At 53.0% G+C, this 14,011-nt stretch overlaps 2 protein-coding genes and 1 long non-coding RNA gene across 3 annotated transcripts in view; 2 read left to right on the forward strand and 1 right to left on the reverse strand.

Moving 5' to 3' along the window:
* The first annotated feature begins 387 nt into the window (after positions 1 to 387).
* Positions 388 to 5,201, forward strand: LOC144247462 (keratin, type I cytoskeletal 14-like). The gene is made up of 8 exons (XM_077788300.1): positions 388 to 932; positions 2,084 to 2,166; positions 2,706 to 2,862; positions 3,365 to 3,526; positions 3,613 to 3,738; positions 3,830 to 4,050; positions 4,544 to 4,578; positions 4,924 to 5,201. Exons 1-8 carry the CDS (start codon positions 423 to 425, stop codon positions 5,019 to 5,021), a joined length of 1,392 nt encoding a protein of 463 aa, XP_077644426.1. The 5' UTR covers positions 388 to 422; the 3' UTR covers positions 5,022 to 5,201.
* The window catches only part of LOC144247463 (uncharacterized), a 135,836-nt gene continuing 126,144 nt past the window's right edge, over positions 4,320 to 14,011 (reverse strand). The window contains exons 2-3 of the long non-coding RNA XR_013341167.1: positions 4,517 to 4,566; positions 4,320 to 4,422 (exon numbers count right to left, since the gene is read on the reverse strand). This is a non-coding gene — a long non-coding RNA (uncharacterized LOC144247463). The remainder of the gene's footprint in view (positions 4,423 to 4,516; positions 4,567 to 14,011) is intronic.
* On the forward strand, positions 9,490 to 13,920 carry LOC110471857 (keratin, type I cytoskeletal 14). Its single transcript, XM_021532899.3, has 8 exons — positions 9,490 to 10,060; positions 11,666 to 11,748; positions 12,003 to 12,159; positions 12,415 to 12,576; positions 12,663 to 12,788; positions 12,880 to 13,100; positions 13,412 to 13,461; positions 13,649 to 13,920. Exons 1-8 carry the CDS (start codon positions 9,551 to 9,553, stop codon positions 13,744 to 13,746), a joined length of 1,407 nt encoding a protein of 468 aa, XP_021388574.2. The 5' UTR covers positions 9,490 to 9,550; the 3' UTR covers positions 13,747 to 13,920.

The raw sequence follows: 14,011 nt of genomic DNA on the forward strand, positions 1-14,011 counted from the left end.
CTCTTAAAAAACCCCAAATAAACAGATTTGTAGATTTTTGCACTGATACTTGGAGGTGACTCGGTGGATGACACAGGATTCACTTGTGTTACCTCATGGGTGGAGCAGGAATGGACACTGGGAATGTCAAAACATAGCCCCGAGCAGGGACCTGGATCACGCCAGGTGCTGGGAAATAAAGAGGAGGAAGGTCCCATGTGAGCCACAGTTTTGCCCGGTGGATGTGACAAAAGATGTGAAATCAAAGAGAGGAAAATGATGATTCTGGAATTTGGCTTTGGCTGTCAGGGGTGTCGAAAGGCGCCGGCAACGCCTCCTGGCCGGGCTATAAAGGGCCCCGAGGCAGGGGAGCGAGCACTCGCTGCTGCTGCTGCTGCTGCTGCGCTGCCGAGCCGCCTCTCTGTGCCCCTCCAGCCTCCAGCATGAGCACCAGTGTCAGGCAATACTCGTCCTCCACCTCCCTCAAGGGCTTCGGGAGCCTGGGCGGCGGCTCCAGCAGGGTCTCCTCCGTGCGAGTCGGGGGAGGAGGGTACCGGGCCCCCAGCGTGCACGGCGGCTCCGGCAGCTACTCCGTCTCCTCCCGCGTGGTCTCGGGGCTCGGCGGTGGCTTCGGGGGCAGCTACTGCAGCAGCGCAGGAGGGGCCCTCGGCGCGGGCTTTGGGGGCACCTATGGGGCCGCCTTTGGAGGAGGCTTTGGGGGAGGCTTTGGAGGAGCCTTTGGAGGCGGTGACGGCATCCTGCCGGCGGGGGAGAAGGAGACCATGCAGAACCTCAACGACCGCCTGGCCGCCTACCTGGACAAGGTGCGGGCCCTGGAGGAGGCCAACACCGACCTGGAGGTGAAGATCAGGGAGTGGTACAAGAAGCAGGGACCTGGTCCTGACCGTGACTACAGCCCCTACTACAGGACTATCGAGGAGCTCAGGAACAAGGTAGGATGCTGGGAATATCACAGCGGGATGCTGTGTGTCAGAGAGGAAGCAGAAACCATGACTGTTACTTCTGTAATTAGTCAGCACTAATTATGTCATAAAAAGTGTCCCAGTGGCGTGTGTGGAGTGCCTGGCTGGAAATTAGTCATGTCTCAATGTCAGCTTTTGGTTACATCCTCCTGTGTGGGACAAGTGGCAGCTTTCACTGGCAGGAACAGATCTAAGAGGTCATAACACAAAAATGAAGAAAACAGACAAGTCTGCACTTATCATGTGTGTTCTTGGGAGTTTAAAATTAAGGTGCAGGGAAATTTGCAGCTGTGGGCAAACTGTGAAACACTGATGTCATATTTGGAAACATTCAGGCAAAGAATTTGCAAACTTGTTTCAGCTCCTCCTGTTGAGGAGATGTAGACGATAAAAAGATGGAGCTGACCAGTAATGAGGTTTTTTCCTCTTTTGGCAATTGCTGCCCCAGGGCTGGAATTTGTACAAAGTTCCCAGCCCAGGCAGCTCAGGGGGGATTCCTCTCTGTTTGATTTGAGTCCTAGCATACTATTTTGGAGAAAATGCTCGAGTTTACATTGTTTTCTGTTACTTCCCATGTATGAATTGCCCCCAGGGATTCCAGAAGCTGTGGACAGCTGGAGCTGCAGGAGTGCTGGCAAAGGAGCTCGTTTAACCACCCCCACTCCCCTTCTCAACAGAGTTCTCCTCCCAGTGTGGGTTATTTGCTCCTGCTTTGGTAATATGAAAATCAGAATCTGTAGGCACCTGCTCACTGCCTTTTGCTCCATTTCTGCTGCCAACCAATTAAAACTATCCCAGAACAAGGTGTGCCAAGCACAGGCACCCCACTGGTCCCTCTGACCCTTCCACAAACAGCACTTGCCCTGAAGGATAGGAACAAAGGCCACCATCAAACCTCACACATCTCATGTGGCCTCACTCTGCCTTTTGAAATTCTTACTGATGGCTTTTTGAAAAGGGAGGTCACAGAATAACCAGTAGCCAGTCTCACCTGCATTTCACTTGTCCTGATTCCAGACACACTTCTGCTAAGGAAATGCCAAACTTCCACAAAAGTGTTGTTCCTGTCCCAACACTCAACCAGGAGGAATTCCTGACACTCTTTATCTTTCACTGTCCAGATTCTGGCGACCACAGTGGAAAATTCCAACCTCCTGTTGCAGATTGACAACGCCAGGCTGACAGCAGATGACTTCAGGACTAAGTAAGACACATTTTCTGGAAAAAATGGAGCAAAGTGTGTAGGGAAGTTTGATGAAATGAGGAGAAAATCCCATCCAAACCCCAGAAAAGCATTATGGAAGCAAAGCCTTCAAAAAGAGAGCTTTCCTAAGCAGATGGTTCTCTCGGTCTTACAGGCACCCAGGGATTATGCTGCTTCCATCCAAACCCACTATTTTATTCCTGTTGTTCGTTTATTTCTGGTACAGCCTCTCCTGTGCAGACTCCTTGCCCTGTGCCTCTCTGTGCTCTTAATGTTGTGTTCAACTCCACAGAGCCCAGGGCCAGTACCAAGGCCTGGTGGTGTCAGGAGCAGGGTGATGTTATAGACTCAGCTGGACACTTTTTCATCAGTTTTCCCCCACTTTGCTCAGAACTTCCTCTAGGAAAGTTGTCAATGGGGCCATGTAGTGCTGCCACAATGCCGAGAGCAGGGTGGAGGCAGCAGGCAGCAGAGGCAGGTGCTGTGTGCCCAGCTGGCAGGGGCTCGTGCAGCTTTGCTGACTCTGTGTGTGTGCCCAGGTTTGAGACGGAGCAGGCTCTGCGTGTGAACGTGGAGTCTGACATCAACGGCCTGCGCCGGGTCCTGGACGAGCTGACCCTGTCCAGAGCCGACCTGGAGATGCAGATTGAGAACCTCAAGGAGGAGCTGGCTTATCTGAAGAAGAATCACGAGGAGGTGAGCACAGAGTCAGGCTCTAAAAAGGCCACCCCAGGCACTGAAATTTGAGTTCTGCTCCAGCCTTTAAGGCTATGCTGAGTTCTGAACTGCTAGGGAGGAGGTGAGAAGTGCTGGTGAGGCAGCAGAGGGGATAGACTCTGGACAGCAGCACATCCTCCCTGGAGCCTGTGGAACTCCAATTCACCACTTGCCATGTTAGTAATAACCACTGTGGCTGTTAGAGGTTTACTAACAACCCTTGCAGCTTGTGGCTGGGAAGGTCTGCTCCCTGAGAAATGAACCAGCTACAGGCACTGTTTATTCTCTGGAGAATTAACTCCAGTGGGGATTTCACAAGAATTATAATTATTTTATTTGTGGTCATGGAGCAAATACCCCAATTTGCTCCCTTTTGATCAGCCCCCAAATGCTCACTTTCCTGAAGAACTCTCTCTCAAGAGGAACATTTTATATGCTGGTTCTTGGATTGCATGATGATGTGTTTCTCTTTTTGTGTCAGGAAATGACTGCCCTGCGGGGGCAGGTGGGTGGGGAGATCAGCGTGGAGATGGACGCTGCTCCTGGCATCGACCTCACCAAGATCCTGGCGGACATGCGGGAGCAGTACGAGACCCTGGCGGAGAAGAACCGCAGGGACGCCGAGCAGTGGTTCTTCACCAAGGTGAGGAGCTGGCGGCAAGCAGCGGGCACGGGGCCGGGGCCGTGGCGCTGCCGGGGCTCTGAGGGCACGGCTTTGCCTCGCTGCAGACGGAAGAGCTGAACCGGGAGGTGGCCATCAACACGGAGCAGCTGCAGAGCGGCAAGACGGAGATCACGGAGCTGCGGCGCACGATCCAGAGCCTGGAGATCGACCTGCAGTCGCAGCTCAGCACGGTACGAGGGCCGGGCCGCCGGCGGGGCGGGGGACGCGGGGCTGCGCCCACCCGGCTGCCCCCCTGAGCCCGGCCCCGTGCCCGTCCCACAGAAAGCGGCGCTGGAGGGCACCCTGGCCGACACCGAGGCGCGCTACGGCACCCAGCTGGCCCAGCTGCAGATGCTGATCACGGGCGTGGAGGAGCAGCTGGCCGAGCTGCGCTGCGACATGGAGCGCCAGAACCACGAGTACAGGGTCCTGCTGGACGTCAAGTGCCGCCTGGAGCAGGAGATCGCCACGTACCGCCGGCTCCTGGAGGGCGAGGACGCCCAGTGCGTGAGGGGCTTTGCTGGGAGGGCAGCTGGGAGGAGATGGGTCATAGCCAAGGAAGCAGAAAATGAACCACCTGCATCCCCTGGAGCATTCTCTCAGCCCGTTCCCTGACCCGTTGCATGCAACGTGTCTGTCTTTTCAGTCACATCAGTGCACAACAGCCCAGTGGTTGTAACAGTCCTGCAGCACCCCTGGGTTCCACCTCCCATCCTTCCGTGTCTGTGTGATCCCAGGTAGCAGGTGCTGGCTGCTTGTTGCAGCTGGGGTGGGTGCTGCACTGGTGTCTGAATTCCTGTGTCACGCACCCATCCTTAATAGTTTCTTCCTTCAATTGGTTCACCACTGGCAGTTTCCCAAAGCATTTGAATCATCTATTGGTAGAAATTAAAAAAAAAAAATAAAATAAGGCAGGGTTTAAATAATGGTTTTGTTTTGGAGATTACTCACTTTTTTCCTGTTTCTCACCTCCTTTTCCTTGTTCTCCTCCCATAGCATGTCCCACTATGCCTCGCAGCCTGTGAAAGAAGGTAAGAATAGGTCTTGGCTGAAGCTCTGTTCATACACAGCTCTCATGTCTTCACCCACCTTCTTAGCACAGATTCCTTTTATTTTTCTACTAAAGTAACTATTTTATTATATTTCCAAAATTTGAACTTATATACAAAAGTTTATGATACAACAAATTTATTCTATACAAAACGTGTGAAAAATTATCTGAACAGATTGAATCTGTACAATTTAGCAGTGGGAAGGTGTTATATTGGGTTTCTGATGTGATGATTGTTGTTACAAAACTCAAAGATCTTTAAGATCTTTAAGACAATTCTTCTTTGCTGCCCTGGAAATAACTGTTCCTTCTTTCTGCATCGCAGGACCAGTAACCACCCGGCAGATCCGCACCATCTTCGAGGAGGTCCAGGATGGGAAGGTGATCTCCTCCCGGGAGCAGATCACCCAGGCTGCCCACTGAGGCACTGCCTGCTTTGCTGCAAACCTCGCCCAGCACCGCGGAGCAGATCCCAGCTGACATGTTCTTGCCATATGGATCATCAAAAGCACCTTCTCCCACTATCACCCCCTCCTTACCCTCTGTCACCCTTCTCTCAGCTCTGTGCCACACACAGAAATCAAATAAAGCTTCTCTTTGCAGTCCTGCAAACCAAGGTCTGGTCTCGATGCTCTTGGGCTGTCCCACCCCTGCAGCTGTGGGACAAATCTCCTTTGCTCCTCTCAGGAGCAGCATTCTCCATCCTTGGTACCCTATGGTGGGGCCTGCACACCCACACCTCTGTAACTCCTGGGACCTGGCAGCTTCAGGGGAGAGGGTGTGGGGAAGAGCAGAAAGGAGCTGATGCCACAGGTGGTGGGAGGTGAAGCCTGTGAGAATCCCCGAGTTTCCCAGACTGGACAAAGCGCTGCTCCCCCGCTGCAGTGTCCAGCAACAGCAGTGCTGAAGCTTTAACCCAGAGAGGCCAAGCAAGTGAACAAAGCCCAAGTGATACAGACAGGACCCTGCAAATGCCACGGCCCAGCTCTGCCCCAGCAGCTGCTCCCCATTCTGGATCCCAAGTTTTGGGGTGAAATGATCTGAAGCTGCAGGCAGGACAGGGATCTGTCAGGAGGGTTGCTGTCCCTCCAGACAGGCACACTCAGCTCAGTTTGGTTCCTGCTTCCAAAGGCACCAGTGAAGGGTGAGGAAAACAGTGATGGGAAGAGGAGGGTATGGTCTGTGCTAGCAAAAGGATTACAATTTTTCTGGGAGTTCTTGTGGCACTCCCCGGCTGCCAGTGGCTGCTCCTGACACAGCAGTTCCCACTGCCGTCAGCCGGCCCAGCATTCCTGGAAAGCCAGTTCAGACACATTCTTGGCTGCATTCTGACACATTTATTACTTTGTAAATCCAACTTCTAACTCAATGAAATGAATCAGAGCAGCGCAACTAAGTGAGAATGAGAGCAGAGCTGGCCACACTGCTTTATGACCCTTCTCCAGAAATCTGTCTGGAATGTGGGAGGAGATAAGAGAGAATTCTTTATTTTTCCCCAAACATTGGAATGATGCCTGCAGTGCATCATCTGCCCTGCAGCCAGATTAGCAGGGCTCCATGGTTTTGAGGCCCCCTAACCCCTGCCCTGCAGCTCTGCCCAGTGCCTGGGCTGTATCCCCACCGTGACCCTCGTGGGGCACTGGCTGCCCCAAGCATCCCCAGCATCCATCTGCCACAAGGGACTCGGTTCTGGTTTGAAGTTTAATGCTGATGATCAGTGAGCTCATCAGTGGGGCTGGGAGAAAGGCTGCTGCACAGGTCAGCAGCAGCACAATCCCCAACCCTCCCAACCCAAGGCACTTCCAGCCCCAGCAGCTCCACAGTCCTGCAGACTGCGCTCCCTCCACTCCCACAGCCTTGAGGAGGGAGCCCAGAGCAACCCAGGGGCTCTCCCTGGGGGAATTCATGTTCCAGAGCTGGGTAAAGACAGGGTTGAATCACTCAAGATCAGATGCCTGAGAAGGGTCGGGACAGACAGACACGGTTCCACGGCCACACCCCATTCCAGGTCACCTCTTAGGGACCCTCTTGTCCCCATGGGTGGTGCAGGGACCACCAACACGTCTTGCAGCCCCCCTGAGGACCTGTGCCCCTCTGACTGCTGTCCTTGCAACACCCAGTGCAGGATGCTGAGGTGTCTCGATGGAATTCACCCTTGTTTTATATTTTCCTCCTGTGAAAGCCTTGGCACACCTGTGTTCCTATAGAAACAACAAATAACACTTTGCTAATGAAATCCCCTGCTTTAATTATTCCTGCTATGCACAGTGTGAGGGAGGTGTGGAAAACAGATGTCAATTTTCTCCTGCCTTGAGCATTAATAATTAGCCCTGACCTTAGGAAACCCCATTGAGGAGAGAGCTGCAGGGGTGGCTCACACTGACAGGCAGCGGCAGCTTGAGGCAGGTCTCAAAAAGTGGGAATTTAGTCCAGAAAGATGGTTTGATTTCTCAGGCAACACTGAATTCCTCTGACAGAAAAGACCACTTTAGAAACAGATATTAATGTGTGGTTTCCAGCTCATTTTAGGGAACTTTTCTATGATAATTTGATTCCAGGGCAAATTTTATAAGCATATAAAAAGAGGGAAGTGGTTTTATCCAGGTAGTATCTGAATCTGCTGATTTGTAATTTTGAAGCCAGAATTTCACCTCCATTTTCCCCTAAAGTAAGACCGAATTCTATTTTTAAACACCATTGTGCTACCATGAAGTTGCTGTTATGTAGAACTGGAATTCTGATTTTGAAATATATTAAAAATGGGCTCACAGTGTGCACGTGGCTCCAGGAGAGAGGCAGGCTCTGGTTTAATACTCAGCCTTTTACTTCAAAGGATGTGATAGAAACAACACGCAGTCCTTGTGGTTGTGTTCAATGGGAGGTCATGGAAATAACGTCCTTGAGTGGTTAATGTAATTTTGTCTCAATTAATGCTCATGATTTTAATTGTTGCCCTGTGGCATTACCAAAGTATCACAGATATTCTGGGCAATGGGTGTTTTTATGACATAGCAATTCAATGGCAAACAAAAGATGAAAGAAAAGGCAATTCCCCATACAGGAATGACCTGTGTGCCATGTATGGTGATGTGGTGTGACAGGGTGACATCTGTGCCACTCTGAGGGGCTTTGCTCAGGGCAGGGATGAGCCTTTGGGCTCACGCAGGGGCTCTGTACCATTTTTGTCTCTGACATTCCCCTTGCATCACCGCTGCAATCGGAGAGGACAAACCACGGCATTGCCCGGGCGAAGGTGAGGACATGAAGATGGGGACGAAGCACATTCCTGGGAGCGACACATCCTGGCCGCCCCCGCGCTGCTGCACCTTTTCCATCTGCACCTGGGGAGGCCGAGCGGCGAGTGGGCGTCCCCTGGCCCCGCGCCCGGAGCTCACACGACACCGACACGCTGACTCCAGGAGACAGACACGGCCAGAGCCAGCACGGAGGAGACTCTGATCCTCCAGCTCTCCGAGCTGCACGGACTTGTCTCCATCCACCAATGGTAAATGGGAAGATAGGGAGCCACTTCTTCACAGCAGCCAACTCCTGATATTCCAAGGACACATCCCACTTCTGTACTGTCTCCAGCTTTCTGCAGATGGAGGGGAGGGAGTTGTACTCTTTGAGCTCCTCAGCAATGTACCTTTGTTCTTCCTTCCATACCCTTTCTCCCCACCTTTGGCAAGTGATCTGAGGAAGAACTTGGCTGTTGGGAAGGGGCTGTTGGGGCCTGTCTGCAGAGACAGCCCAACAATTCACCGTGCGCACACATGAGCAATCTCTTCCCCTCCACACCCCACAGGATGAGCCAGGCACACTCAGATTGGTGGGTTCTGCCCATGCTGTGGATCAGCAGGGCCTGGCCACACCATTGCACTCGGTTCTGGAGCCTTTTTACTTGCCAGAGACAACCACTGTCTCTCCTGAAGTTCCATTTATGTGGGAGTTGTAACCTCCAAAGTCACAGTGAAACTGTCCTGCCTGGTCACAACTGACAGAAAAACATCACAGAAAACACCACTGGCATCAGTTGCTGAGCTGTGCTCCTGTCAGCTTTGTGCTCCTGTTCTTACACAGCAGGAGATTTTTCCTTATGTCCTTCATCTACTTTATGCTATTCCACATTTTCCTTAGAGATCTCATAATTTCTAGCTACTGGTCATACCGTGTCCTTTTGGAATGGTTTGCTAGTGCTCATTCACAGAGAAAACAATCCTATCACCTTTCCACAGTCCCCCACTCTTGGGTGGTCTCTGAAGTGAAGAATCCAGTGAGCCCTGGAGCACGAATTCCCTTTTCATTGCTTTTTCACGACTCATAATCCCTCTCCCTGCAGATAAGAGAGCGGACTTGTATTTCCAGGACTGGGAGCCAAGTTCCTTCCAGCACCATTGTACTCACGGGGCTTTGGAGGTGCATTCAGGGCCTCACAAAACACCTGCTGTCCCTGTAGATGTGCGTGTGCAGCCCAAGCAGGGACAGGAAACTGTAGCTGGGACAAAAAGCCACAGTAAAGGAGATGCTGAGCTATTCCCTCAAATGCTGCCTGCACCGCTCTGTTTCAAAGCTCACAGAGCAGAGGGAATTAAATCATAGCCCTGAGCAAGGAGCCTCCTCCTTTTAATCACACCTGACAATTTACTTGGAAACGGAAGAAGCATAAAGATGCCCTTTGTAAGAGAAAAAGCTTCAAGTGGAATACGACAAAAAGCATGACTAGAACAAAGGCAAAAATGACGATTCTGGAAGTTGGCTCAGGTTTTATGAGTGATGAAAATCGTCGGGAATGCAACAAAAAAAAAAAAAAATGGAAAAGAAAAAAAAAAACGTGTGGCAACGCCTCCTGGCCGGGCTATAAAGGGCCCCGAGGCAGGGGAGCGAGCACTCGCTGCTGCTGCTGCTGCTGCTGCGCTGCCGAGCCGCCTCTCTGTGCCCCTCCAGCCTCCAGCATGAGCACCAGTGTCAGGCAATACTCGTCCTCCACCTCCCTCAAGGGCTTCGGGAGCCTGGGCGGCGGCTCCAGCAGGGTCTCCTCCGTGCGAGTCGGGGGAGGAGGGTACCGGGCCCCCAGCGTGCACGGCGGCTCCGGCAGCTACTCCGTCTCCTCCCGCGTGGTCTCGGGGCTCGGCGGTGGCTTCGGGGGCAGCTACTGCAGCAGCGCAGGAGGGGCCCTCGGCGCGGGCTTTGGGGGCACCTATGGGGCCGCCTTTGGAGGAGGCTTTGGGGGAGGCTTTGGAGGAGCCTTTGGAGGCGGTGACGGCATCCTGCCGGCGGGGGAGAAGGAGACCATGCAGAACCTCAACGACCGCCTGGCCGCCTACCTGGACAAGGTGCGGGCCCTGGAGGAGGCCAACACCGACCTGGAGGTGAAGATCAGGGAGTGGTACAAGAAGCAGGGACCTGGTCCTGACCGTGACTACAGCCCCTACTACAGGACTATCGAGGAGCTCAGGAACAAGGTAGGATGCTGGGGTTAACGTGACATCTTCATCAAAGTCACTTGTAAAGAAGTGAGTTTGTTCGTAACAGCTGGAGGGGAGAGGCTTATCAAGTAGCAGGTAATTAGTGTGAAATGAAAACCAGAGCTTTGGAATAGCAGTCACTATGAACAGCAGATCGCCAGGTACCAAAATGGGATTTCTGTTGACTGTTCCAGTGTAGGGAGAAAGATGGGGCAGGAAAGGAGTCAGATAGATTCAGGTTACCTGAAGATACTTGCTGCCACACTGTTACCTCTTGCCTTCCTTCTTGCTACTTGTGCCCCCTAGTTGCTCCCTGTTAGGCTCCTGATGGAGCTTTCAGCAGGCAGGGACTTGTTATCTCCTGGCCCTATTCCCTGCTGAGTGATAAGCAGATGGAGATGAATAGTCATTCTCACAAATATCCTACAAATCAGAGACTTTTCCCCCTACCCTTCTAGGAGGCTAAAGGTAGAATTTAAAATAGAAAGAAACTGTCCTATGTGATGGTTGTTCTTTGAGAGTTGCAGACACAGAGTCCAGTCCAGGGTTGGAGCACAATGGGCTGTGGTAAGTGCTGAAATCAGGTGCATGCCTGGCTCTAAAATGTGGCAGATTAAATCATGGCCAAGGTAATTTCTTTATTCTTAGCAGTTCCCTGGATGATTTGAAACAAATGTCCTTCTGCCAAAACACCAGAATCAGCCCATCCCTCCCTGCCTTGCCATTGCTTGCCCCTCTCAGGCCTTATCACTCATCCTGAGTGAGCTCAGGTTCACTGAGGGAATGAGGTGTGGGTGATTGGGCAATGTCATACCTGGTCTGTAAGAATAAATTCCTGGGAATGGGGCAGGGTCACGCCCTGGGGGGAATTCACATTCCTAAAATATTTTGGGCTTCACCCTGGGGGAAAGGGATTGCTTTGATGCAGGAAGCTCCTCTGCAGATTTCAGCATGTTGGTGTACTCTGATGGAGCACAGAAACATCTGGAGACAGGAGCTGTCTCTGGATTTGAGTGATGAAGTGCTGGGTCTCAGAAACCTGCTCCTGATCCAGGGGAAGGCAGATCCTTCCCTCCCTCTCCCCCCTCAGCTGGGAAATGACCACATCAATATTCCTGGATTATTCCTTGGATTATTCTCCCCTGAAGCAGGAGAAGTTACAGCTCTTCATTAGCTTGTGGCTACAGAAATTCCTGCTCACTAAATGGCCAATCATTTTCATAATGTCAGAGCAAATACTTGCACCTCGGGTGTAATTATGAAAGCCAAATGAGGTAGGCACAAGGCACGCCTTCCTTCCTCAATCCTTTTTTTCCTTGTTAGCTGGGCTGCTCCCATTCCCAAAGCCTGGAGTGCTGCCAGGGCTCAGCACAGTGTGAGCACCTGGAGGTGCCAGCGGGGCAGGGTGACATGCCCATGGCAGTGTTCCCAGGGGACCAAGCCTTTGCTGATGGGAGATGGAAATGAGCACCCCCATCTCCCTCTTTGCAGAGCCCACATGGAAGTCCAGCCCCATGACCCAGTGCTGCTCCAGTCCTTCTCAGGATGGGATCACTCAGTGTTTGAAATGACTTTTTAACTCTTTCACTTATCCCCCATCAGATTCTTTCTGCAACTGTTGAAAATGCCAACATCGTTCTGCAGATCGACAATGCCAGGCTGGCAGCAGATGACTTCCGAACCAAGTGAGTGTCATGCCTCCAAGAACTTTTGTGAAAATTGGGGAAAGCCTGGCTGCACCTGGGGTTGCTCCACTGGAGTGGGACATTTGGGAATAGTTAATCTCTTCCTGGACACAGCACTGATATTTCTGCACTGTGAGAGCTGTGCACACACATTGAATTAAAGATACTTAGCAAAAATACACTGAGCTGGGGAAGGAAAAGACAAGAAAAATGCTGTATCAGGTGTGTATATGCAACTGTGTGTGTGTCTTTAGGTTTGAGACGGAGCAGGCTCTGCGCATGAGCGTGGAGGCCGATATCAACGGCCTGCGCCGGGTCCTGGACGAGCTGACCCTGTCCAGAGCTGACCTGGAGATGCAGATTGAGAACCTGAAGGAGGAGCTGGCTTATCTGAAGAAGAACCACGAGGAGGTGAGCAGAGTTGGGCTCAGACTGGGACCTACAAACATTCCTGTGCACCAGGGAAGCAGTCAGCCCAAACACACAGGAGTTTTTGCAATTAGGGCTGTCAGGAGACACTTGAGCAGGAAGGGGGAGAGAAGTAATCCCTTCAGGCAGGACCTCCAGGAAGTCTGTGGGGTTCCTGTGCTGGGTGCAAATAAGAAATTTGTCACTGTGGGAAGATGCCACGTCACTCTGACATATGTTGTGTCTTTTTTGTGTCAGGAAATGACTGCCCTGCGGGGGCAGGTGGGTGGGGAGATCAGCGTGGAGATGGACGCTGCTCCTGGCATCGACCTCACCAAGATCCTGGCGGACATGCGGGAGCAGTACGAGACCCTGGCGGAGAAGAACCGCAGGGACGCCGAGCAGTGGTTCTTCACCAAGGTGAGGAGCTGGCGGCAAGCAGCGGGCACGGGGCCGGGGCCGTGGCGCTGCCGGGGCTCTGAGGGCACGGCTTTGCCTCGCTGCAGACGGAAGAGCTGAACCGGGAGGTGGCCATCAACACGGAGCAGCTGCAGAGCGGCAAGACGGAGATCACGGAGCTGCGGCGCACGATCCAGAGCCTGGAGATCGACCTGCAGTCGCAGCTCAGCACGGTACGAGGGCCGGGCCGCCGGCGGGGCGGGGGACGCGGGGCTGCGCCCACCCGGCTGCCCCCCTGAGCCCGGCCCCGTGCCCGTCCCACAGAAAGCGGCGCTGGAGGGCACCCTGGCCGACACCGAGGCGCGCTACGGCACCCAGCTGGCCCAGCTGCAGATGCTGATCACGGGCGTGGAGGAGCAGCTGGCCGAGCTGCGCTGTGACATGGAGCGCCAGAACCACGAGTACAGGGTCCTGCTGGACGTCAAGTGCCGCCTGGAGCAGGAGATCGCCACGTACCGCCGGCTCCTGGAGGGCGAGGACGCCCAGTGCGTGAGGGGCTTTGCTGGGAGGGCGCCTGGGAGGAGATGGGTCAGAGACACAAAATGCCCAAGGCCTCAGCCCAGTCACAGCTTTCTGGGCTGGTTCCTCTGTTCACACCAGCTGTGGATGCCCAGTGCTCTGTCTCTGGTGTATGGCTGTAGTGGCTTGTTGCCGTGGTTCCTCCATCCCTCAGGAGAGGCCAAGTGGAGCAACACTTTTGTCTCCTGTTTTTCTCCTGTCTGAACACAGAGTCTGTGTAGCAGCAACAACCAATGTTTGTTCCTAACATCTCTTTGGTTTTGTGCTTCTCTTGTAGCATCTCCTCCCAGTACTCCTCCGCCATGTCCTCACACTCTGGCAGAGATGGTAAGAACCCACCTTTCTGCTCAGCCTGGTTCTTTCCCCTTCCCAGTCAAAGCAGGGCTGTTCAAAGCAGCATTTTCCACTCCCTTGTGGAATTTCCACCAGCTCCTGAAGAATGTGTAAAATCTGATAATGTTTTAAGAAATTCCCTCCTTCCTGCCGTGAGTAATTGTTGCCCTTTCCTTTGCAGTCATGACATCGTCCCGCCAGGTGCGCACGATTGTCGAGGAGGTGCAGGACGGGAAGGTGGTCTCCTCCCGGGAGCAGGTGGCACTCACCACTCGCTAGGACAGTCCCTGGCTCAGGAGAGCATTGAACTGAGCCAAGAAGTGCCTGAGGCCATGCGTGGTCAGGTTGTGTCCCCGAATGCTCCCTTCACCTGCTCTTCCTCATGTGTTGCCCTCATTCCATGCAGGTGTCTCTGGACACACTTAATAAAGATTTTTCTTCTTGCTCATGCAACTGCAGACTTGTCTGTCACTGACATGTGATCCCTCAAAGCCTTTGGGTTCTGTGTTCATGCCAGGGAAAGTCCTAAGAAACCACAAGAAGC

Source organism: Lonchura striata, chromosome 25 (genome assembly GCF_046129695.1).
Source record: "Lonchura striata isolate bLonStr1 chromosome 25, bLonStr1.mat, whole genome shotgun sequence".
Taxonomy (NCBI): Eukaryota; Metazoa; Chordata; class Aves; order Passeriformes; family Estrildidae; genus Lonchura; species Lonchura striata.

What these genes read in the sequence shown, in the direction of transcription:
- LOC110471857 (XM_021532899.3), top strand. Translation starts at nt 9,551, where the DNA reads ATGAGCACCAGTGTCAGGCAATACTCGTCCTCCACCTCCCTCAAGGGC. An exon ending in GCAGATGACTTCCGAACCAA is followed by an intron (nt 11,749 to 12,002) that starts GTGAGTGTCATG and finishes GTGTGTCTTTAG; the next exon opens with GTTTGAGACGGAGCAGGCTC. An exon ending in AGCAGTGGTTCTTCACCAAG is followed by an intron (nt 12,577 to 12,662) that starts GTGAGGAGCTGG and finishes GCCTCGCTGCAG; the next exon opens with ACGGAAGAGCTGAACCGGGA.
- LOC144247462 (XM_077788300.1), top strand. Translation starts at nt 423, where the DNA reads ATGAGCACCAGTGTCAGGCAATACTCGTCCTCCACCTCCCTCAAGGGC. An exon ending in TCGAGGAGCTCAGGAACAAG is followed by an intron (nt 933 to 2,083) that starts GTAGGATGCTGG and finishes TTCACTGTCCAG; the next exon opens with ATTCTGGCGACCACAGTGGA. An exon ending in TGCAGTCGCAGCTCAGCACG is followed by an intron (nt 3,739 to 3,829) that starts GTACGAGGGCCG and finishes CCCGTCCCACAG; the next exon opens with AAAGCGGCGCTGGAGGGCAC.